Genomic DNA, 23,502 nt, shown 5'->3' with positions numbered 1-23,502 from the left:
TCAGAAGACAAATCAAGGCACTTCATGAAGCTAGCCTGTTTTTGCTTCAAACTACTTGTTACACTGCTTTTGAATTGAGCTTGAAGTTAAACACAATGTGTGTTATGGACTGGTCGACTGATTTATGTGTCGTGCCTCTGGAGGATGAAGTTCAGCCAGACAACTCACATTTAATATATTTACATCGATGTATTGAGGAGTGATGGGAAAATATCTTAAACCCCGTAGCCGAAGCCTGCAGGTGGATGCTGGGGTGGTGGTGGTGGGGCTGAAAGGACAAGCTGCAATGCTGATGCAGCACAGCACCTGAGGGTGTGTTTGGTAGATGATTGTGTGGAGTAAAGCATGTCACAGGTGAATATCTGCAGTGCAGCTCGGGTTGACGGCCTGAACTAGCTAACAGGCGTCGCTGAAGACTGAAGTTATTCGGCCTCAAAGCACGAGCATGAAAATGGATATGACACAGAATTTGTCCGACCTCCACAGTCTGGGTGTGAGAGCTGTGGGGAGAAGCTAATCGAACCCAGCAGGAATTAGCAGATTTAAATCTTCAAAATCCAAGATTTCTTTCACTGTAATCAGAAGAATTTAATGACAATCGGAAGGACGCGATACTGTGAGAGCGGGATTTCAGTCAGGAAACGCAGCACCAAAGCAAGTAAGAGATGTGCAGGGTGGCGGCTCACCAGCAGCCCCTCATATTGCCCTGTCATTAGCAGTTCCTGCTCGGCTCTTTGTCTGTATGCTGCTCCCACTTAATTTTTTTTTTTTTTTCCCCAAAGTCTCAGTTTGTTGTTGGAGCAGCTGATAACAGCAGAGCCAGAGAAGATGCCCAGCTGTCTGTTAGAACTGAGATTAATTTCATTGAATGTTTTGGAGATCATAACCTTTATTTTAATGCCATTTAATGACTATAATTTCCATTTCTAACTGGTTCTACAGGATCCTCTGGGGGAAGGCTCTTGAAACCCGGATTCGTCTACAGAATACAAAAGTTAGGACACTAAAAGTAGCAACGTAGCTGTTTTGGAGAAAGAATGAGAACTCTTTGGTAGATTTTGTGAGAAATCAGGGCAGGAAAGAAGAGGATGGTTACCTACTCAAACTTCATCAACGACCATATATTGCCAAAAATGTAATGAATATATTTGAGAACTAAAACTTTAAAAACACAAAATCTCTCCGTTGCCCTTCATCTTCAACAGCTGGCCCTCACTTCTGAGGAAGGGCAGACTTTGCAAGCGAGTACCAGATACAGAAGACGTATACCACAGCTCCATATTTGGGTCTCGTGCTCACAGCTACAGTAGTGGCCAGCTGCTAGGACTAAAGGTTTTCCCTCTACTTTCCCCCAAATGCCAGAAAGCACACAGGCTGTGCTTGTGTGTGTGCGGCAGCCCTCCTTCACTCATGTACACACACACACACACACACACACACCACCCACACACGCTGTACATCCTGAAAAACGGGCAACGGACCGCTGCTGTTTTGTTAGCCTGCCGGCCCTCTCTATACTAAAGGATGAGTCCACTGCGAGTGTATCAGTGATTAAAGTGAGTGTGAAATGGCTTCCACACTGCTGATGGTAACCTCGTACTCATGCACAATCCCCAGGGAAGAGCTTACTCACCCCCAACAGGCATGATGTGATGAATACAGTCACCAACAAAAGGAAGCGCCGTGATGGAGTAATGGACGGTTTAGGATGAGAGACAGCTGTGGCAACCAAACTATAGTACTGCGCTCCTGAGCTTTAAGCAATGGTATGGTAAGTATATGTTCCTCATGTGCTCAAACAAAACTATGAAAGAGCACAGGCACCCAGGATCGCCCATGTCCAATTCTGAAAATTGCAAAGTAATAGGAGGAGCAGGGAGTTTGTTTGATGTGAGTGAACAATAGTTTACTCACAGACCTGTTTTCAGCGTGCCGCCTCTGTTCACTGAACTTTCAAGCAACTGCAAATTATTACTGACTCAGTGCGAGCAAGCCTTTATGACGCAATGAATCATTTTTAGGCAATAATTTTTCCTGTCTTCTAAAGTATTAACAAAGAGTTCTCGTTAGTTCTTTTGGCCCGTTCAAATCCTGCACAGTCACCCACAGTCGGGGTCACCATCGGGGGAGAGACCACCAGGACAGCTGAGGGGGGCTGAAAGGGAATCTTTTATTATGCTATTAAATTAAGTCTCAGATAAGTTTGAGTGCCGGACCCTGGAAGAGTTAACAAAGCCCTGCACACAGCGAAAACCTCATGTCACCTCCTGCTCACATCACTCAGCTCTTCCAGTGTAACAGCTGCTTCCTTCCACACACATAGCAATAACCTCACTCATCCACACTGAGGGCTTAACTGTCCCACATAACACGGCGAGATTACCGCACATCCTAAGAAGTGAGATGTGTTGTGATTTTCAATAACTTAGTTGTTTTTGCGAAGATTTGATGGAGGGCGCCCACTTACCGCGTTGGATCGACTTGGATTAAAGCGAATCAAGAGAGCAAGCAGAACATAATGATGCTTTGAGAAACTTTCCTGAGTGGTTTTATTTTATTCCTCTTGCTCCGATTGCGATACTGATAGGGCTCAACAGCTGCCTCTTCTCCAGCACATTAGCACATACATGTTGAAGCCAATAAGTCATACCACGCATAGCCCTTGTCAAAAAAAAAAAAGGAAAAAAAAGAAAAAGCGATGAATTACTAGCATACAGTATTAGGGAGCTGATTTATGTTTTGTGTGTTGGCCACCTAGCATTACTTATCTCCTGTCACATTAACTAGAGGATGCTGAAGGACTGCTCAGTAAACTGGCCTTCGATTACTATGTCAGAAAACACATAAACACATCTTTAAACTGATGTCCTCTAAGGTTTGAGAGAGTGGGTTTGGCTGAGGTACATTAATGAATGAGTGTCAGCAAATGTAATTATTACACGTTTCATCCAAACACACACTCCCATGCTTGAATGCTTCTGAAAATATGTGCACCAAGATGCCAGAAGAGCAGCCAAGACACGGAGGTGGCTCTTTCCTCCCCGGCGTTACGAGATTAACAAATTTTCTGTTGAAGTATCCCATCAAGTTGCTTGATATTCATCATGAATTAGTTTTTCCCTTTGATTTATTATTCCCTTGGATGCTACTCAAGCGCACGGTTCCAGTCCTCCTCAGTCCTGTGCTGCGTGTGCACACCGAGCCCATTCGCGGCATCGCACGGCGTGCCCTGATGGCTCAGTGATGCTCGCACGGCCGCATGATGCGCGCTTACGATGCTGTGGGTGTTCATCTGCTCATGACATACACTCTTCCATTTACTCTGGATCTTCCCACTGTACCGGATGCTGCCCACTAATACAGAGAGGCCCTGACAATAAACAAAAAACAACCTGCAGTGTGGGTGAAGTGACGATTTTGATTTTGCGACTGCCTCTGCAACTAAACACTGCTGGGGATGAACTTCAAAACAGGGTCCAAACTCTGACACGCTCCAGCTGCCGTGAGGTAAGAGGTGATGTCGGACGGAATAACAAACAGTCTCATTGCAGCTGATGAAAGTTTCGCACGGACTGTGAAAATAATGAATTGATTGAATTTTAAACTGTTGGTTTTCTGTGGTCACTGTTGGGTCTTTACTTCTTTTCACATTCGTTCCTCATTTTCTTGTTTGTGCTGTGGGAAGCTGCTGCACACCATTTTCTTCAACAAAATTGGAGCAAAGAGTCGGATTTTTTCCATATACATATATATATACACAGTATCTATAACACCTGCAGGCTCTTATTAATACTATAAGAGAACTTTGTGGTGATGACAGTGGCTGCAACTTGTTGATTCACTTCCAAAAGCCAAGATCAGGATCAATTCCTTGCATCACTGGCACTCATTCAGCAGCACTGTGTTACCACAGCGCCTGTGCTGACACCAATTTCTTTTGTGCTATGTTTGCCTTTTAGTTTACAAGATCCTATTTACTGCACGGACCAAAAACTGGATCCTGATTTTTGAGCGCGAGCTGGCCAGCAGACAAACCTGAGATGGTGGTGCAATCGGACGGCCACCTCGGAGGAATGCCTGTCCAGACCCCAGGACTGAGGATAATTTTGAAAAAGTGGGCATGACTAATAGCACGGCGGCTTGATCCACAAAACTCGACAAGCGGTTCTCCAGTGGGCTGTAAATACAGAACGCTTGGCAGATGTGGAGGCCTGTTCCTCTCAGACATGGCTGCCGATGCTGCTGCGTACCCACACCAATCAATAGAACTGACTGGTGGGCAGACACTCCACATTCAACCACAACCACAACTAACATCCTTTAGCGTCATTAGAGATGAGTTTATCTTGCCGTTTGCGTAGTAAGAGTGAGTAAGTTTTGTTTTTACTACTTAGACTAGATAGAGACATAGAAGGAGCAGAGGAAGTTGTTGTTTATCTGGTTCAAAGAGGCACTTTCTGTAATGTTTCACTTACGTAGGACAGATATGAAAACTTACTGGAAGAAAACAGAAAAAGCTGTGGGAGTTGTTTTTTGGTGTTTATTTGTGCTAGGTTCTCTGTAACATTTAACATTAACTAAAAAAACAGAAAAATAATGGCTTTCCGCTCCAATGCTAAGAGGTTACTGAGTCATACTGCACAAAACAACAAGTCAAAGTCTATCACAACATCTTTTGATACTTTTTCTCTCTTCAGCAAGTATAACGCATGAACCCGACCGTAGGGCATTAAACATGATTTTACCTGTCTATAGCATAAAATGGCAAGTGACGAGCATCTAAAGGTCTTTTTTTCCTCTAAAACTATGCAAAAAAATAATGACAGTAGAAAGTGACTGGTTTAAATTATCATAAAAATACATTCTTTTTTTTCTCAAGATTTAGGCCCAAAATGCCTGGAGTATAACACAGCTGCTTTAACAACTGCATTTAATTGGAAATAGTAAAATACATGGTTATAGACTCTTTGTAGCTCCGAAGGAAAATACAGTATGAGCAGCACAACTCTATGAAATGTTTGGAAATGGCCAACAAAAGAGTTTACTGCTTATTAAAAGTGCAAAATGTTCTGATTCTTTATTACTTTCAGATGTTTTTTCTGCTGTTTGTGTGGTTTTCTGGCACACTTTATGTACCTCGGTAGAACGACACTGTTGTGCCGAATCACTACCAACCAGTAGGAACCATCTTTTTATTATTTAGTATTTTAATTGATAAGCGAATAGCTATACATGCAACAGAAGATTCAGCTTTCTGCATTGGCCTGAAGTGGGTTGATGTATGGGATGTGATGGAGTAAAATACCTGAAACAAAGATCCAACCATGGCATGTGCTGCAGTCAGCAGTGACCTAGATGCAACACCTGGTAAAGTCTGCATATCAACTAATTGAATGCATCATGTGTTGCAGGGATGCTAAAGAGTTGTTTTGTCCACTCAGTTGTAAAAGTTACAAGGTCATTTTTAGTCAGTTAAAGTTTTGCGACAGGGGGGCTGTGTTTGGCTTCAGGATGGGGAGTGAAAACACGTAAAGGTATGTGCACATGTGTGTGTGTGTGCATACGTGTGTGTGTGTGTGCGTGTGTGTGTGGGCCTGCGTGCATGCATGCGCGAAATTGTTGCTGGTGGGCCCCAGCATGACTGCTGAGGTTGGAGCAATCATATGTTCAGCTGTGATTTCCATCAACACATTCCTGGACGCTCACACACTCTCTCAGCGGAGCTGTGCACAGCACCCCCCAAGGATGTGACCTGCAGCCTGCAGACACATGGCTGCCTCACAAGCGCTTATCACAACACAGCAGCCTGTAGGATAATGGGAGGCCTTAATCTGAAGCCACGTGGAGCCAAGCAAACTTTGACTAGTGTTGCTCCTTCACACTGGCCTTATAGAAAACAGTCGATGATATACTACACCGTTCTGCAGAAGGCCAGCAGGTCTTACCATGCCAGACTGATTACGGGGTAGAGGTCAGACCAAATGGACAACAAATGGTCCCTGGTCCTCCACGCTGGGGGTTGGGCTACACTACTCTGGAAAAAGCAGCAATTGTTACAGAAACTCCTAAAAGGACATATGATATTCCAGACCACCAAGAGACACACGCTTACACAAATGCTGTGTACTGTTATGCACTCTGCCACAATGTCGAAGCTGTCAAAATGCAAACAATAAAAGACGGAGCGAAGTCTTGTGGTTTCAGAAAAGAATGTCAGAATCGTTTCCCAGATTGATGCAGCGTTAATCCGAAGCAGCGAAGGTGCAGCAGCCACAGAGGGGAGATGAGTCTGGAGGCTGAAACACTGACAACAAGCGCCTTAAACGTTCAACTCAGCAGAACATCCAACCATCTGGGCTGAATAATTATACAGCAACTGGCACTCAATCAGCTGACAGTGTGTGTTTCTCTTCTACTGGTCAAACAACAGCAAAAAAAAAAAAAAAAAGAAAAAGCATGTGAGTAATATCCCCACACAGGTCCAATCATTCAGTGCTATTGGCAAACTGCATGGCTGGCATGAAGCCACAATGTACTGCATGCTTTAAAATGCATGAGGGATTCACTTTCAGTTTAGGTTCAGCCTTGAACACACTGGTTATTTTTTGCCACCCAGAGCAATTTGCACACCATGGTCCACATCTCGTCTCAGAGATACATGGGTGTCGCATCTGTCTTGCTGCACAAATATTGATACAGGCTGAGTGATGACCAGCTGTTACTTGTGGTATCAATAAAAGGGGTTTATATGCTTTTGCTTCACATGGCAAATGGCAGCGATTCTTCCCTTCCACATAGTATTTCATGATAAACTGAGCTATCATGTTTTTATTTAAGGAATGTTTAGGCAACACCTATTTAATTGCTGCTCAGGGCTACACGTCAGGTTTGTCTGGCACTCCTTGTGTAGTTGATGCTATGCATGTCACCTAATGGACCTATGTTCAAACTCGTTGATAAAAATGTTTGTTAGAGCTGAAACTCCGTAAGCAAGCTGCTGTGTCACAGTTTAAAAACCTTGCAACAGGCCACTACAGTGCAAAATAAGAAAAACAATCAACAGATAAATAAATAAATAAAACAATAATATTCACCATGAGCTACTTCCACCCTCCACCTCACGCAAACACAATGAGTCAAATCAGTGCCTGGCACAGTGCAGGGTTCTGTGTGAGCTGCTGAGCTTGTGGTGGCTTGTATTCACCATGTGGTGGAGCTGAGTGATGGTTTCCCGAAGTCTGCCTTCACCAGAGCAAACAGCAGGCAGGCACAGCCATGTGCTACATACTCTCTCTCTGCGAGGGTTACAAAGCTCCTGTGTCGAGCTGCTGTTTGACTGTATCATCCGTGCTCTGCTCGCTTTCTGCCTGAGTGGCGGCCGATGTTTCCAGCTATTGCATTTTCCTCTGAGTCTTCACGTTGACAAAGCAGGCTGCAGCTGTGTTAGCATGCATGCGGGCCAGATAGCGTGAGTGGCACAACACAGGTAGAGAGAGCCATGCTCTAGCACCTGACTGTAGACATCACATATACAGTAGGAAGGTGTCTTGGACAAAGCCAGAAAGCACTAACTGCATTCGAAAATGGGTGTGAAAGTCTCCTCTGCAACACAGCGGGCTCTTGTCTTCCTCCTCTTCATACTTTTTTCTCTCTCTCCTTCACTGTCCTCCTCTCTTTCCTCAAGCTGTACCCCCTTCTCGCGCTCTTCCCCTAATGTCTTTGTCTGCTTCCTGTCATGCATTCCCTCATTTTGTAATTTTTCCCCCCCCTTTATTCACGCTCTCTTCTTCTTTTGCTCTCCCTGTCCATCTACAGCTGCACCCCTCCCCTTGCTCTCTCTCTCTCCCTCCCTGGAAGGCACACATACACAGATAATACTGCGGCTACATGCTGCTTCGGCAACATACTGCAGCAGGCAAGCATACTCCACTGCAGCCCTTTAACACAATAGCCGCTTCTCTTATGACCTTAGGATGGAAAGCAGCTTTTGGACTAAGTGAATTGCATGTCCTCTGCATCAAAATCAATTTGCTTCAAGCAGATGTTTTCAGATCCAACCTGTTTCATAGCCAGAGAGAGCGCTTTACTGTCACATTCTATGCAAACGCATCGTGCCTTTTTTTTCTCAACATCTGCTGATTTCAGCATTTCATCACAACCACAGCAACGAGCACTTCACGCTGCCGTTTCCTTTCATTGATGTATGCAGCTTAAGCGGAGCCCTCCCCCTGCCTATGGACATACCACCCCTGATTCGCCCTGTCTTGCCTTCTCCCCTGAAGCATGACGGAAGTAGGCGTGCTGCTGTAACACAATGGGACTTTTTTGTCGAACGGCGAACAAACACATTCGCACATGCACAAACAAAAAAGACACGGAGACAGGCATCTGATGATCACGGCACCTGATAGGACGCACAGTGATGCCATTGTTCGAACATCCAGGAGCGATTTAAGGAAACGTCAGTGGTGACAGACAGCCTCGCAAGGAACACACAGAGATGCGTTTACACAATCGTGTGCACGGCAACGTGCAAACGTGCATGAGACTCAAGGCAATGTGCACAAATGTACACATATGTTTTAACTATAAGCACATTTTGCACCAGATGTAGGGATATCGTGTTTTACTTCTTTTAAACAGTGTGTGCTGTAGCTGAAAACACTGTCTAGTGTACCATATCATGTTTTATCCATCGAGGCTACTGTACAGTACGTCTCAGCCCACTTGTTCATTGCTTTGTAATATTATATTTTCTTTGATTTTGCTGAATTACAAGCACTTTTGTCTGCTAAGATCATCATATAGAGTTTCATGGGCCACCAGTCACATGTTCATAAGCCTTCATTAAACACTCAGGCAAACAGGTGCTACCACCAGGGATTCCCCCGACCTTTGCAGGGTGTAGAGCACAATTTAACCTATTTTATTTAATTGCCATTAAGCATGATTGTTGCTCAGTGATTACCGTTTATCAAATTAATTTTTCATAAATGTTAGCACCTTATGTCTGGGGCTTGGAATCTGACGTCACTGACCCTTTAAATAGTGCACGCTCCCGAGGAGAGAAGAAAAGATATCATTGCACTGGAATCAAGCCAAGTGTCATAACAAGCGTACAGTATAAGTCACACGATCCGGCTATAAAAACTTATTGAAGCTTTTTAGATGTCAGAAAATAAAAAGAGGGAACGTGCAGCCCCATTTAAATACAAGATAGATGACTTATTTTCTGCACAATTGTTTGCTGGAAATGAAACTTGCATGCTGGAACCACTGAGAATCTCTGTGTTTTCAAACACAATGGGCCCTTTCTTTATCTGAAAAGAGCTGCTACTCTAATAATGCAGCTCAGCTTAAGTCTGCTAACCGTAAACAATGGCACTAAAAGGTGGCCTTGACAAATATAAAGAGGGAAGGGGGAGTAATTATTGTGCCTGAAAGTGAATACAAGGACACTGAGTGATGGCTAAACTCCAGCACCTCTCTTTTCCTTACCGGCTATACCTCTCACGCCGGTGTGGGATGTCTACAGACATCACCCTGCTGTCAAGGTCAGCGATGAGAATGAGAGCATCTCCTCTGTGGTGCGGCGCGAGGAACCCACACTGTTTTTCTAACTAAAGCAGTGAAAGTACAGTGAACGTGATTCTGATCAAGTCAGGCATGTTTCACCTGCAATAGCGGGAATATGTCGTCATGCACCTTGAGTAAAAAAAAAAAAAAACACTGTCCGTACTGGCGCTGTGCAACATCACAGCCTCTTGTCTGCACAGCATAGATAGACAGATAGAGCAGCCAGGTGGACTCTGTGTACCAGCAGGATGCTCATGCACATCAAGCATCGTCTGACAGATGACCTGCCGCATGGTTCTCTGACACAATCAGATAGCATTAAGTTCTTCCTTGATCGAAGCAAAGCTGCACAAATTGTATCTCCTTATGTATTTTTTTTTAACACTGGCTCCAGCCACTCAGACAACAAGCTACCCACAGCAGCCGCACACTCACTACCCGCACTGCTTGGAACAAACACAAACTCACCACCCCACCAAATGGAAGCAGCTGTTATCGAAACTCTTTCATCTGCTACAGTGCTTTGCAAAACTCAGCAATGCACACACACCACTACTGAACGAGCCTGTTAGATTCTATCACACACTCTGAAGATCTTGACACTTTTTCCCCCTTACATATTCTGTCGAGCTACGTTTTAGATGTTATACTCTATAGTCTGCTGCTTCTGTTGTGTGCTAGTGACGGTCAAAGGCACTCAGTGTTGTAGTTTTGTGGGATTTCACGTCGCCAGCAGACTGCCGTGAATGAAAAACTGAGAGAAGGCACCATTCAGTGCATTTTATTCCATTCACCTCCAAGTACAATGCACTGTTCCGCTGATGAATGGGCCCACAGCCACATGTGTGGACAGTTGTTCTTCATGCATGTTAGCGCTGTTACATGCCTGTTTGCAATGGCTCCTTTTGATCTCTCATTTGGCAAGACAACAGTCATGACAAGGACAACAACAGTGTACATTTGCGCCACTTCACTTGTTGCTTAGGAGTCAATACTCACTGCTTTGGACGTTAACAGTGCCAGTGGAGTTGTCCTTCCCCAGCGGGTTCTCCACCACACATGTGTAATTCCCAGAATCCTCCAGTTTTGCTCTGCTGATCTGGACTCTGGAGTTTTTCCTGTGAGAGACAACACTTGCACAGCTGAGTCAGGGGAATCAGGGCAGGGAGGAAATAGCATGGAAACGCAACAAGTGGAAACATGGGGGACAGAGAGGCAGACAACAGGGCAAGCAGCAGCATGGCAACAACGCTCTGCTTTGTCTGTGGTAACATTTGAGTGGAGAAAACTGCTGACATTAAGAAAGCATTGAACCAAATGTTAGAGCTACCAAGCATAGTGTATCATAAGAGGAGGTTTTGGTTTTATAGCACCACCCCGTGTCGATATCTTTACATCAGTAGGAGGTTTTACTTGTGTAAAACTGTTACTTAATTGTTATAATTTAACCATCTTTAGCCGACCTGACAGAGGGAGAGTAGAGCAGGACCATGGATGTATTGACAGAGCTGAATATGGTGGCGCAAGTCAGCCTCGCTGCTAAGTTGCCCCAGTGGCCGACTATGGAATTGCTAATATTAATGAGACGTCTGTAAAACATTTGACAGGATACCCCAAAATGCAAAAAAAAAGTCAATTATCACTCTCTGTGTTATGAATGTTTTAAGTATGAATTACATTTATTTATGTGCGTGTTGTAATCCCTCTGGGCTGAGAGTAACTGAGCAGTGAGCCGCACGGCACAGAGGAAAAGCAGGAAGAGAGAGAACTTGTTTGGCTAAGCAGTTTCTATTCAAACCAGTGGGCAGCTTCTTGGAGTCATGTATCCAGCTCTTATAATACACCCATGGATTGTCTGGTTTTACTCTTGTACTTACTCGTGTATTAAACCACTGAAATGTTATATGTGACATGCTAAAATGTGATATAACAGTAGCACCAAACCACCGTGTCTGGTCAGTTACATACACAATGCTTGGCTAAAGTAGGCAGACATTAATCACCGCTTGTGCTCCATCAGGCAAAACTTGAATGTTAACTTGTGAATTTGCTGAATGTGGGTGGAGAAATGTCACTTTTTATTTGAACGTTACATTGGCATGAGGAAGGATGATAAATTGATTTAATTTAGAATAAATCATTAAGTTACATTTGAATCAAGGAATAAGCTTTTATAATCCCACATATTAGATAAATGTTTTAATTCAATTTCTATATTGATTTTTAAATGAGTTTCAAGCTACAGTATCTTGAAAAACTGCACAGTCTGCTGATAATAGCATCCTCGCCTTTGTCTCTTTTCATCTCACATGTTTACAGGACACGGGTGACTTGTACTCACTGGCTGTTCCTTATTCGGACTTTTTTGCTTTTCTTCAGCTCGTTGCCATCTTTGAACCATCTGTAGGTAGGGAGAGGGTTCCCTGTGGCCTCACACTTAACTGTGAGCTTGCTTCCCTCATCCACTATTATTGGATTCTTCATCGGTTTTAACTTTGGAGCCGCAGCTAAAAAGGGAGAAAGAGAGCTCAGTGTTATTAACCATTATAGACACAAACTTGATTATAGTTTGGCTTGCTCGGTCGGTTCAGGATTGCGTGTCAGTGTGTGAGGAGAAAACAGCGAGACAAAGAAGGACGGAGAGGCAGCAGTGGAGCCAATCATCATCTCTATGGACTGAGCCAACAACTCTCTCATGTGACCACCAGATGTTGTCACTAGAGACATTATCAACTTTGTCTCAGACTAATAAACACGCTGAATTTCACTCCGACTTTGCGGCAGTAAAACCACCTGAAGCAAAATTTGGTAAACATCCACCGGCTGATGAAGAAAATCTGCGGCCACAAACTCAAGCAATTAGAGGCAATCGGCAAACAAGAAAAGCCCCAAACATTTTGACGCTATAATAACTAGTTTGTTGTGATGACAAAATCAAAAAGGAAAATGCTTTTATCATAACTCTTTCATCTGCAACAGCACTTTGCAAAACCTGTTCGACCCTACCACAAAAGACGGAGTCACTTTTCAGAACTTTCAGATTCTGTCGTACTTTTTTTTTTCCTCAACTGAAAAAGCTAATTGAAATATACATATAAAAGATCTTTGTCCAAACACATGTATACATGCACACACAACACACACTCACACAAACACTTGCCAGCTGACAGCTGCACACATGTTTAGGAGAAGACTCATGCAGGGTGGAGCAAGAGAGAAGGGGTGAACAAGGGTCAACCAGGGGCTGGCCAAGATGCCCCCCTCTCTCTCTCACTCTCTCTCTCTCTCTCTGACACACAAACACTCTCTCTCCTTGTGTAACATTTACGATTTCATGCATATGCTAAAGCGCGCAGTCCTACAAATTCCAGCTGTTTGCAGCGCATTGCCTCTAAAGAGTGACGGCAGAATAAAGACAAACAAAGCATGACGAGCAAAATGAAGTGTGCATAGGTAATAACTTCAATTAAACATTGGAATAGACGTGCACCAAAATTATCCCGCCGTCCTCTTTTTTGAGAGACTGTCCTACTTCACTGACCTGGTAAAGGCGACACATCTGCACAGAAGGAAAAACCTTAGTGACGCTGCATTTTTCATTTTCTCCCTTACAACTCACCAGTAACGCTGTAATGTGTGCCTGAAAATTTTGTGAAGAATGTGAAAACATAAGTTGGCCGTTGCAAAATAGTCAGCGTCATAATGATCTGCAGTGTTTTGAAGGACTCGCCTCATCGATTCTGCAGAGGTCACTGTTGTTTATTACTGATCCTAACGAAGCTCGCCGTGTCAGCCACTTAAACAAGTATTCACACAGCCTTTCTCAAGCTTCGTAAACCTCATAGATGTGGATGTTAAAGATGTCTGTCTTTGCGGGGTCTTGTGAGTATATCCTGTGTGCCCTGCCACCTCTGGTCACTTGGCACTAACACTCCTCATAGGAGCCAGAGGACACAGCTCTCAGTTCCGGCCATGCACCTCTTTGGTACCAGACATTCAACTCAAGCTGATATAGATGACAATTATGCAGCCTGGATAAAGTTTGCTATCATCCATCCTTATTTTACAGGTCTGGTGCCAAAAATGTAGTTTTATCATTAGATTGATGATCTTACAGCAATCATTAACAGCAAGTTTTGTGACGTTTTTTGCCCACTTAAGTAACGATATTGCTTTAGTTTATAACTTGAGCAGCACAAATTTGCCCAGTTTAATACAAAAGGCAATTCACGATGTAAGCGGGCATGATTATTCCACGACACTGAGCCCCGCATTTACTAAGAGAGCCGTCTGTCTGACGTACACTTTGAGCTGATTTCCACTGGAATCACAGATAATGAAATGTCAAATTGAAAATAGCTCACAAACAGCACAGATCAATGGAAAAAGCAACTATTCTTAGTTCAATAGCAGCTATTTGTTACTAAAATTACTCTGTCGCTGGTAAGACAGTGGACTTTTATCTGTGAACAGCTTCCTGTTGGAAAATGTGACTGATGATATTCATGGCATTTGGAAAATAAAGACAAAGATTCTAACGCAAGGCAGATGTGCCTTTGTACCACAGTGCTTAGTGAACTTAATGAGCTTATTCTCGGGATGGATCTTTGTGCTGCAATTGCTCGGGCAGTTAGTTCAAGATTTTACTGTCCCAAAAGGGTTTGGGACAATAAAAGCCTCATTTCTGCAGCAAGGCATAAATGTGGTTTTGCTGAAAGTCATAACATTATATAGGCTGAACGTGTACTGTATATCGCCATGTAAAATCAACTCGGCAAGTGGTGGGGGTTTATCAATAGCCTCTGGCAAGGCCATATACTGAACATGAGACTCCTGATGCTCCAGATGTTCTCCATTAAACATTTTCTGTTATTTAACAAATGTAATGTACTATATGGGAGTTGATGTTAAATAAAGATCAGACTGCACAAAGCCCTATGGTCTGCTGATCCCCCTAATTTTCACAGTATGCTAGCTAATGGAAAATTACCAACACTGTATCAGTTGCACTGTATAAAATGACATAGAGATTTGTAGCCCGTTAATGGGCACATTAATGATGCCCATGTGCAATGCTTGACAGGCAGCTTGTTTGCGTCCTGCTTTATCTGATGACTTACAAAAGTTACAGAACGGAACCAAACCCACAAATGTCCCAAGTCTGAATGTGCACACGATTTCCACACACTCAGCTCTGCCAGACTCCGCCAAGCACACTGCCTGAGGAAAGCCTTGTCAGTCAGAGAGCAGCAGGAATGAGGTTGCACCATAAAGAAAAATGTTTAGTACTTTGCCTGGACACAGGTTTGTCCTTGCCAAGCAAATTAAACAAGCTTTGTCCTTGCCTGGAAAAGCTACAGAAACACAGGACTGCACTTCTCATCAACCCGGTGAGCCAGATGTGCAGGAGAGTCTGCTCCACCTACAGGATCCAGCTCTAATGAAGACACAGTCCATCAGACACTCTAGCTTTGAGATACAGATGTTTAACATTATGTACTGCACAGAGATTAGTGGTCACGTCCATGCTAAGTAATGTCTGTCTTTCCAGTTCTTTCATCTGTCCAACACAAAATAAATCAACAAAACAAATGCCCCTATAATCCATAAGCTTCCACTTTGACAGCTTGGTCAGTGATATACAGGAGTTTGGAATGACAGATGTGAAAAACAGAAGATCATAGAGTAGACAGTTTGATGGACAACTCAAGTCAAGTGCAATAAAGTCAACCATATTTGACGTAAAGTATGTTATTTTAACCAATTGCAATTAATGCTTTCCAACAATAGTTGTTATCATTGGAATTAAAATAATTTCTTGGAGACAAATGGCCGTCTCATTTTCCATTACACCAGTGGAAAAAGCGTCCGGCAGCAATGACAAACCCTCGCCTCAACAACAGCCTGATTCTCTCTTTTTGAAGCGGAGGGGCAGCTGCAGACATGGACTATAAAACCCAAATTTGAGAATAGAAGCCTAACCGGCGTGTCAACAGCTCATGCCTTGGGTAACAGTTGGAGACCTCAGCCCAGAGAGAGGTTCAAAAACAAAGTGACTTGAGGAATTAACAATGCATTGCTCGTATTATTGAGTTAACATTTCTGTTTTACTTCCAGGAGCTTAGAAAAGGAATCCGAGGCATGCCTTTGTGTTTTCCCCTCTAGACAAAGTATCCCTGATTACTCCGGTGTTATGTCACCTCACTGCACGTCGTCAAAAGACAAATTACATGGTGAGACAGCTAGAGAAATGGGTTTTGCATGTGGGAATGGTCTTCAGACGCTGCACACTAGTCCCTGTAATGCAACATCTGTTCAAAGAGATCATTTCAACAGCCTCCCTCCACAACCAATACACTTTCCCCAAATAATTATCTGGTGCATATGACTCAAAACGCTCTACTTCTCTCCCACTAAACTCTGTAGATATGCTTCTAACAGTGCTACTCTTCCTATCAATAACATATGTTTTATGTCTTTGCAGCAGTAAAACATATGAAAACACTGCATGTTTCTACTTTCTAAGTTGGTCAGCTTTTTACCAACCAACCAGTTTTGTGCTATAAGACAATTCTTTTAGTGACACTCATGAAGAGTGATTTTATGTGCAGAATTTCACAGAAATGTGTTGTGTGAGTGGATTGTTTTCAATTTTAGCACTTTTCTTATAGTTTCTTATAGTTGAATCACTGACACTTGATGTAAACCCTGAAGTCAGGGATTCTGCACTCCTGTCTCCCTGTTTTGTCCTTGATTTGTTTTTGTGGGATTTAGTTTATTGTATGCTAACAAGCACAAAATCACCACATTGTCTTTTGCATTTGTTTCAGAAGCATAAAGTATGCAGGCTTGCAAGAAAGATGAACAAAACTGATGTACTTTGCAATAAAAGTTCAAAGGACACTGAGGTGAAGGTGGACTGTGAACGGTTATTGTCTCCAAAAAAAGAGGTATGTCAACCCCCAAAGAACCAAAGAACTCTAAAAGCCTTCATAGCTGCTACTTTATTGAGTGTATTAGAACCTAAAGAGGGCAAATCATTCATATTTGCTTTCAAGCAGCAGAACTGGCCTCCATTTACAAAATTGAACCAATCAGCCACAGCCACCATGTCTTCTGCCAGGGAAAAGGCTTTCCTCCGCAGTGAGCGATTGCGAAACCGTTACCACATTTGTTGCATTGGTTGACCGAACCAACAACAATCCAGTGTCGCAGTTTTAACTGCAAAATGTTTTTGTTTGGTTCTGGAATATTCAAGACATTAGTTTTTTTATTAGTATATTTGGTGCTTTCACTTAAACCTCTACAATTCATGCATATGTACTGCTTGTCCAGATGTGTGCAGTACTGTATCCTGCAGATAGTCTTTGTCTCAATATGTATACAGTGCAGGAAACTGCAGATGGAGATGCTGCAAATTAAGAGAGACTTGACTTTGTGATAGCATTTAAATCATATATTTTTGGTCATATATGGATTACTGACAACAGTGAAAACAGTCATGTCAATCATGCACAGGGGTCACTCAATCCCCTTCTAGTTAGTGTAAGAACTGGAAGGCAACAAGTTACTGTAATCAAAGTGTGGACATCTATCTTTAAACTAAGAGTCCAGAGTCACGTCTTCACAAAGTTTCACCTTCATAAAATCTCCCATTTTACAGCAATATTATTCCATCTCAACACATAAGTGACACAGCCAAATGTTATCAAGTCCCCGCTGGAATGCTTTAGTGGTCTCTGTGTTATATTACTGTTTTGCAATGATTGTTGTGACTTCTTTTGTTGGAACTGTAAAAATGATTATTTATCTAAATCTGAAAATATCAGAAATCATAATAAACCCACTGCCTGCACTGATATCACTGTCGTAAGAATAATAAATAACTTTTGTGTTCAGGGTTATTTTTAGTCATAAATCAAAAATACTCAGGTTCTCAGTTTCAATATAACATTTAGATTAACAACTAGGTACTTTCCAGTAAGAACTATTTTTACATTGAGCATCAATGAAATGACTGTAATGTGGAAGGGTTGTTCATAATGCAGTTCACTGTGACTGGTTCCTTCGGGCTCTCACCGACCCCCCCCATACAGAATAACACTGTGAGCAGATGCTGCCAACACACGATACTCACTCACACACACTGGATGTCCACTGGAGACAATATTAATATAGGCTGCTGCAGAAAGTTGAACATCAAACAAGCCAGAGAACATTGTTCCTCAGTAGCTGGTAGATAAAACCAGTTTGAATACTGTCAACAGTTGTGAATCAACCTCGCCTGCTAGAAGTTACATTTAAAACACCTAATTTGCATCTCTAATTAGGTCATGGTGACAACGCTGCCTGCATTATGTTCAGAGACAACGCTTCTTTGAGTGACTGAAACACATGAAACAAATGAGACCGTGGTTAGATTTCGGCAACAAAAGCACTTTGGTTAAGGTTAGGGAAAGATCGTGATTTTGATTTCTTTATTTTTTATGTTAAAACAGACCATAATCTTTCCCCAAACCAAGGCCTGCCGATGCCTATAACCATTACAAGTTGAATACAGCTGGAAAGAAGGTGCTAATGTCTTTGGGAGTTGCCAGGTAGGTTCATTAGCAAAATTTCCTCATTATGTCAATAAAAAATTTGGTTGGTGTTTCCCCTCAAAATGTGTTTGCTGTTGCAAATTAGCTGCATATAAATGGAATTTTTCTGGATGAGGCTGTGAGGAGGGAGAGGACTCCAATGGGAAGCCCACGTTACTCTGTTTCTGAGATGGACACAGTGGTTTCAGTTAAACCTATAGTGCATATACATATAATATCGAAAAGAGATGGATAGCAGGGGAATTGTGCACAAGCAGACACACCAAAGACAAATATTACATTTGATGTAATTTCTTGCAAAACTGGTCCATTTATTTTCTGTCACTTATAAAGCAGTTGTCGATAACGGTTACCAGCGTGGCAAAGTAAACATGCACTCACAGCATTGCATGGAAGCTCTTTGGTAAACCAGCAATTTCAAAAGTTACATCTGCAGATTACTCTCAGATTAAAAGTCTGTCATAATTTATCTCTAGACATTGTCTCTGGGAACCACCCTTCAATCGACGCCTGTGTGCTTGTGAATTTGTGGCATTGATGAGCCGTGTTTCGAGACTAGACGCTGAACATAGCACAAAAAACAGGGCTCCTCGATACGCTCATTTCAAAGCATTTTATAGGGACTATAATTGTGTTTCCAGCTGTTGTTTATACCTGTACACCCAAAAAAAAAAAAATTTTGCAAGAGCAATTATATGAAGCAAGATCACACCCAAATCGGATGCCGGGGTTGTCTGAGGCTTCACCAACACCTCCCGTGGGTCTCTATTTTGTTGCCGAATAATTTCAGTTGTTAGATTTTCTAAAGGTGTGGTAGCTGCTAGTACATAATAATAATAATAAAAAAAAACATCTGGCACAAAATGAAGGAGCCAGCTCTTTACTGTAACCAACTATTACCACCCTCACTACGCACGCAATACGAGCCTCAGAGAGAAGAACTTGCGTTTCGTTTTGGCATAAGATGAAGCGGATGATAGAAGTCTCTGAATTATAAAGTCATCACCAGCAGAGGCATATTTATGTAGGTCAGGCAGACTGTACAGGGATTTCTAACTACTATTTGAAAAAAACGAGAGGTACGTTCACGTTGCCTTGCATTTATGACAGATTTGATGAAATGCCTGTAGCATTTTGCTCTCCTTGTCTTATTCTTGAGAAAGACAACAAAGTTGCTCAGTTTTTCCCTGCCTTGGGTGTCTTTGGGTTCCAATGAGGACCAACATTTTGGCACAAATGTCTTCGTGAGGGTCTGCGGAAGTTTTCTCTCTCTCACTCGGGGCCTGTTTCATTAAAAAAGTCACGCAACATTCTTTGAAGAGTGTCGACTTTCAGCCACAGTACACATAACTTTCAAACAAAAGAGACCTGAGAGGAACTCATGTCACATTGCAGCAGCGGAATGCTTGAATTCTGGTACAAATGCTGCAGACGTCACAGCCAGTGAAAGGGTAATTATAGCGGAGAAATACCTGCTGTGAGGTATTCTGCTTAAATAAATGCAGAAAACGAAGTTCTCGGAGAACGTTAGGCACACAAGACAGCACTGTCTTGTTCTTGCAGTGTTGGTGACAGTTGACTGATCTAACAACCTCAACTGAGCGCTCATGGGCTGGATTACATGCAATTATATTTTGAAAGGCCCCATCCACACAAGCAGTGTACACACGCAAGCACACACAATGCATTTTATAACGTATTATCAGTGACGCAGTCGAAAGAGTCCAATGCAACTTGACCAGCTGAGGTGAAGACCAGCGAAGAACCAGAGCTCTCACGTCAGCGGAGGCTCAGAGATCAACCGTGCAAACAACACAAATCTGAACTCTTTAAAACCTGCTTGTCCTTAGTTACACATTCACATGCTAACTGTCAAGGAACATTTTTCTGTGACACGTCTGTCCAAATTATTACATATCCATATTTTGGCAGATCTCCATGAGACAGCACTTTCTGATCTACATTTGTCTGTTTGAGCACGTTTCACTTCGTTTCCTGCGACCGTGCTGCTTGGTTAGCATGCGAGCGAAGCAATTTATCTTTGACGACCTGTTGATCAAAGTGCAGACAACAAAGGTAGCATACTGTAAGCTAGCATGCTTCTCTGGTGCTGTAAACACATCTAATCATTTAATTAACTCCTAATTAGTACACAGATCACACATAGCTTCATGCAGACTTGTTCTCAGTTTTGCAAAGGATGCCTTCTTTTGGACAAATTTATTGATACACCACATCCTAAACAAAGTGATGTAAATCATGGATAATTACAAGCTGTCAACAGATCAGGATGAAGCAGTGGGTGGAGGATCCATCTCTCAAGGTGTTCCTCTCTTTTTCTCTTGGTTGACCCATTTTGGAGCCTTAGGCCCACGACCACACCTGATGCGGTGCGTGAAGAACCCTGAGCGCAGACGCCACACGCATCACCCACGAGCGTGTCCTCGTTTCGACCTACTTTGAAGGCTCCATTTTACGACGGGGCGAGCACACAGATTCCCACAGGTTGCACCTTTACCCAGTTTTTTGACGAATCAATCAGCATATCTCATTTCCCGTCGGAAAAATCAGATCAGACCATCATTAGCTGAATACATGAACACAATGAACAGCACGGATGCTTACAGCCACAATGTTAAATGCATATTGATCAAACTCAGCAACAGACATGTGCAGTTTATTTTCATTTGTGGCATTTTGTGAGAGTGGAGAAAATAAACCAGACTGCGTTCATCACACGCAGATCTTCTCTATGTGTGCGGCAGCTGTGCGCTTTCATTAACGACGATGCCAAAAAAATATTCGGCAGGCACTCTGTGTCCAGTGTAGTTCGGGGAGCTGTTTATCTTACATGTTTATAGATTACGATCAAACTTGGAACAAGTAATCAGTAATTATTTATATATTCAAGTAATAAAACAAGAAAATTAGCCATAGATGCCGAACAGCACTACAGTAGCACATTTAAGATAGAAAGGGTGCACTTTTAATGCCTCGAAGGTCTATAAAAAATCTGCAACCAAAAAAAAAACAAACTTGAAAATGCTAAACCCAGTCTTGAGGGTTATCTGTTGGAAGCTGACAGGAGTGACATCAGCAGGTACAAAATGGCTACCACCATCAAGAGATGCTGTGTGAGATAGAGACAGTATCTGATCAAAGTAAAAATGACCCATTGTAGCAAGGGTAATAATCTTGGCATTGTCCCTAAAGTGTCACTGAAACGGGGGTTGGGCTTCCCCATGACCCGAGGTCAAACTACAGTGACATGCTGCGGCTTGTAGGATCCTCCACTGAGCAAGCACATTGCTGCTCCGAAAGACGAGCGGCTCCCATGATATTCCAATGTTAAAGTAGCTTCCGGCAAAAACACAGACTTTTATGTCGTATGACTCACCGCCGAGTGAGAAATAAGATGAAAGCACTACAGCAACTGTTGAATTATTAACCCTGTCAAAAACTGAAACATTGCATTCCGTGCCACAGACATCACATCAGATGAAGACGCAGTGTTTTTTCAAACCTCGTGGCGGAGCATTTGTGAGAACGTGAGTGCGCGATGGATTGACGAACACCTTTGAAGCACGGCTGCTGCTTCTCAGAGAGCTCGTGATACGACTGTTGCTCTGGCTCTGTGGCGTCCGCGGCTTGCCTGGCTCAAGCTTTAAAGTTTGAGCTGAACTTGTAGTATCATTTGACTTTCCTACTGTCCCGAAGTGCTGCCAAAACCAGATGTGCCTCTACAAGCTGTCCACATCAGGAGACCAGTCCATGTGACAACCTAGCGGCAAGCTTTGACAAGCCGAGGGGATACTTACACTTCCGTGATACAGCAACACAAACTTAATCTCACTCTTTTTTTCTCTCCAAGTCTCTCTCTGTCTCACTCTCTCTCTCTCTCTCATACACACACACACGCATATAAATATGTATGTATATACATAAAAAGTTACACATAAACCACCTTTAATTTTCTTTTACCTGTAGTGGGATCAGCCTCTTTCTCCTTCAGTCCTTTTTTACCCCCCTTCTTTCTCCCTTTCTTATCTTTCCTCTTGCTCTCCGTCATGCTGTCAGAAGAAAGTAAATCCTCTCAGGAGAAGACTCAGGAAAAAAAAAACAGGTAGTCCTACTGGGAACGTGTGGCAAGTGGGCACCACCAGACTCTGAGCCTGTTAGAGCGTCTCTCCTCCTATATAGACTCACACCAATCAAGTACAGCAAGGAACCACCTACTCACAGCAGGGCAGAGGGAGAGAGAGAGAGAAGGAGAGGAAGGGAGGGAGAAGGAGGGAGCAGGGAGAAAAATAGGGAGAGAAAGGTAGAGAGGCACTGCTCAAGAGCCTGAGAGGGGAAAAGTGAGAGAATACAGAAGGAGGGAGGGAAGAAAGAGGGAGGGAGGGAGCGAGGAAGGCATTTCCCATTGCTTTAAGGCAATCAACTGCTCCCTTACTGGACCTATCAGATAAGCACTGGCTCTTCCAGGCCCTGCAGCCACGACTGAGGACGGAGCGAGACCAGTCCTAATGAGTCCACACAAAAACCTCAAGCGCCATGGCCCCACTTTGCAGCCAAATCTGTTTCCCCCTACCTCGGGTGCATCTTCTCCCTCGTAATGACCTGTGCAAAAGTGGAGCGGGACCACTTAAGTTGTCCCCTCTGCACTGCTGACCCCACCCAGATAATCCGGAGACCTGCCCCTGCCAGGTTGATGTCTGGGGGGTGGGGGGGTGTCCCAAAACACCTCACATCTGGTTCAGATTTGCTGAGCAGCGATTGTGTGGATACGTGTAAGCGGGAGCGATGTGTGAGGTGCCGAATGTCAGATCGCAATCTGTGACAGACTGCTGCCTGAAAAATTACACAAAATCCTCTCTGGCTTCCCCGGCTGCTCCCCTTCCTCACCTCCCTTGTCTGTCAGTGCCCCTCTCGGTGCTGCAGGCGAGTTCCAGCATGTCTGGGGTTGTAGCTCTCTCTTTCACTGTCGCTGTTAGCCAGGTGTCATCAGTGTCCACGCAGCAGTGAGGAGCTAGAGCCATTGAAACAAGCTTTGGGGCTATGATGACAAATAAGTCTTTTTGGGTTCTAAAAGGTGAGTGGGACCTTTGCTTCCCTTCTGTATGGATTCAACAGACATTTTGAAATCACAGAGGAAAATAGGGCAAAGGGAGAGACATGAGACAAAGGCAGGCCAGGAGGGAGCTGAAGGCCAGCAGGAGCACATGAAGAAGAAGGTAGAACTTTCTTAAAGTGCCATTCGACTCCCTGCCTGACTTTAATACAAGAGGATATTTTACTGGGGTTTGTGTGGAAAAATATTTAATGC

At 43.3% G+C, this 23,502-nt stretch overlaps 1 protein-coding gene across 3 annotated transcripts in view; it reads right to left on the bottom strand.

Annotated features, from left to right (window-relative positions):
• The window catches only part of nrg2a (neuregulin 2a), a 50,388-nt gene extending 28,109 nt beyond the window's left edge, over positions 1-22,279 (bottom strand). For all 3 annotated transcript variants that reach the window (XM_041952117.1, XM_041952116.1, XM_041952118.1), the window contains exons 1-3: positions 22,158-22,279; positions 11,918-12,083; positions 10,576-10,694 (exon numbers count right to left, since the gene is read on the bottom strand). In XM_041952117.1, coding sequence (XP_041808051.1) covers positions 10,576-10,694; positions 11,918-12,083; positions 22,158-22,245 — 373 coding nt within the window. In that variant the 5' untranslated portion in view covers positions 22,246-22,279. The remainder of the gene's footprint in view (positions 1-10,575; positions 10,695-11,917; positions 12,084-22,157) is intronic.
• Between the last annotated feature and the right edge of the window lie 1,223 nt (positions 22,280-23,502).

This window comes from Chelmon rostratus, chromosome 14 (genome assembly GCF_017976325.1).
Source record: "Chelmon rostratus isolate fCheRos1 chromosome 14, fCheRos1.pri, whole genome shotgun sequence".
NCBI classification, from domain to species: domain Eukaryota; kingdom Metazoa; phylum Chordata; class Actinopteri; order Chaetodontiformes; family Chaetodontidae; genus Chelmon; species Chelmon rostratus.
The sequence above is the reverse complement of the archived record's forward strand: the minus strand, read 5'-3'. Positions and strand labels throughout refer to the sequence as shown.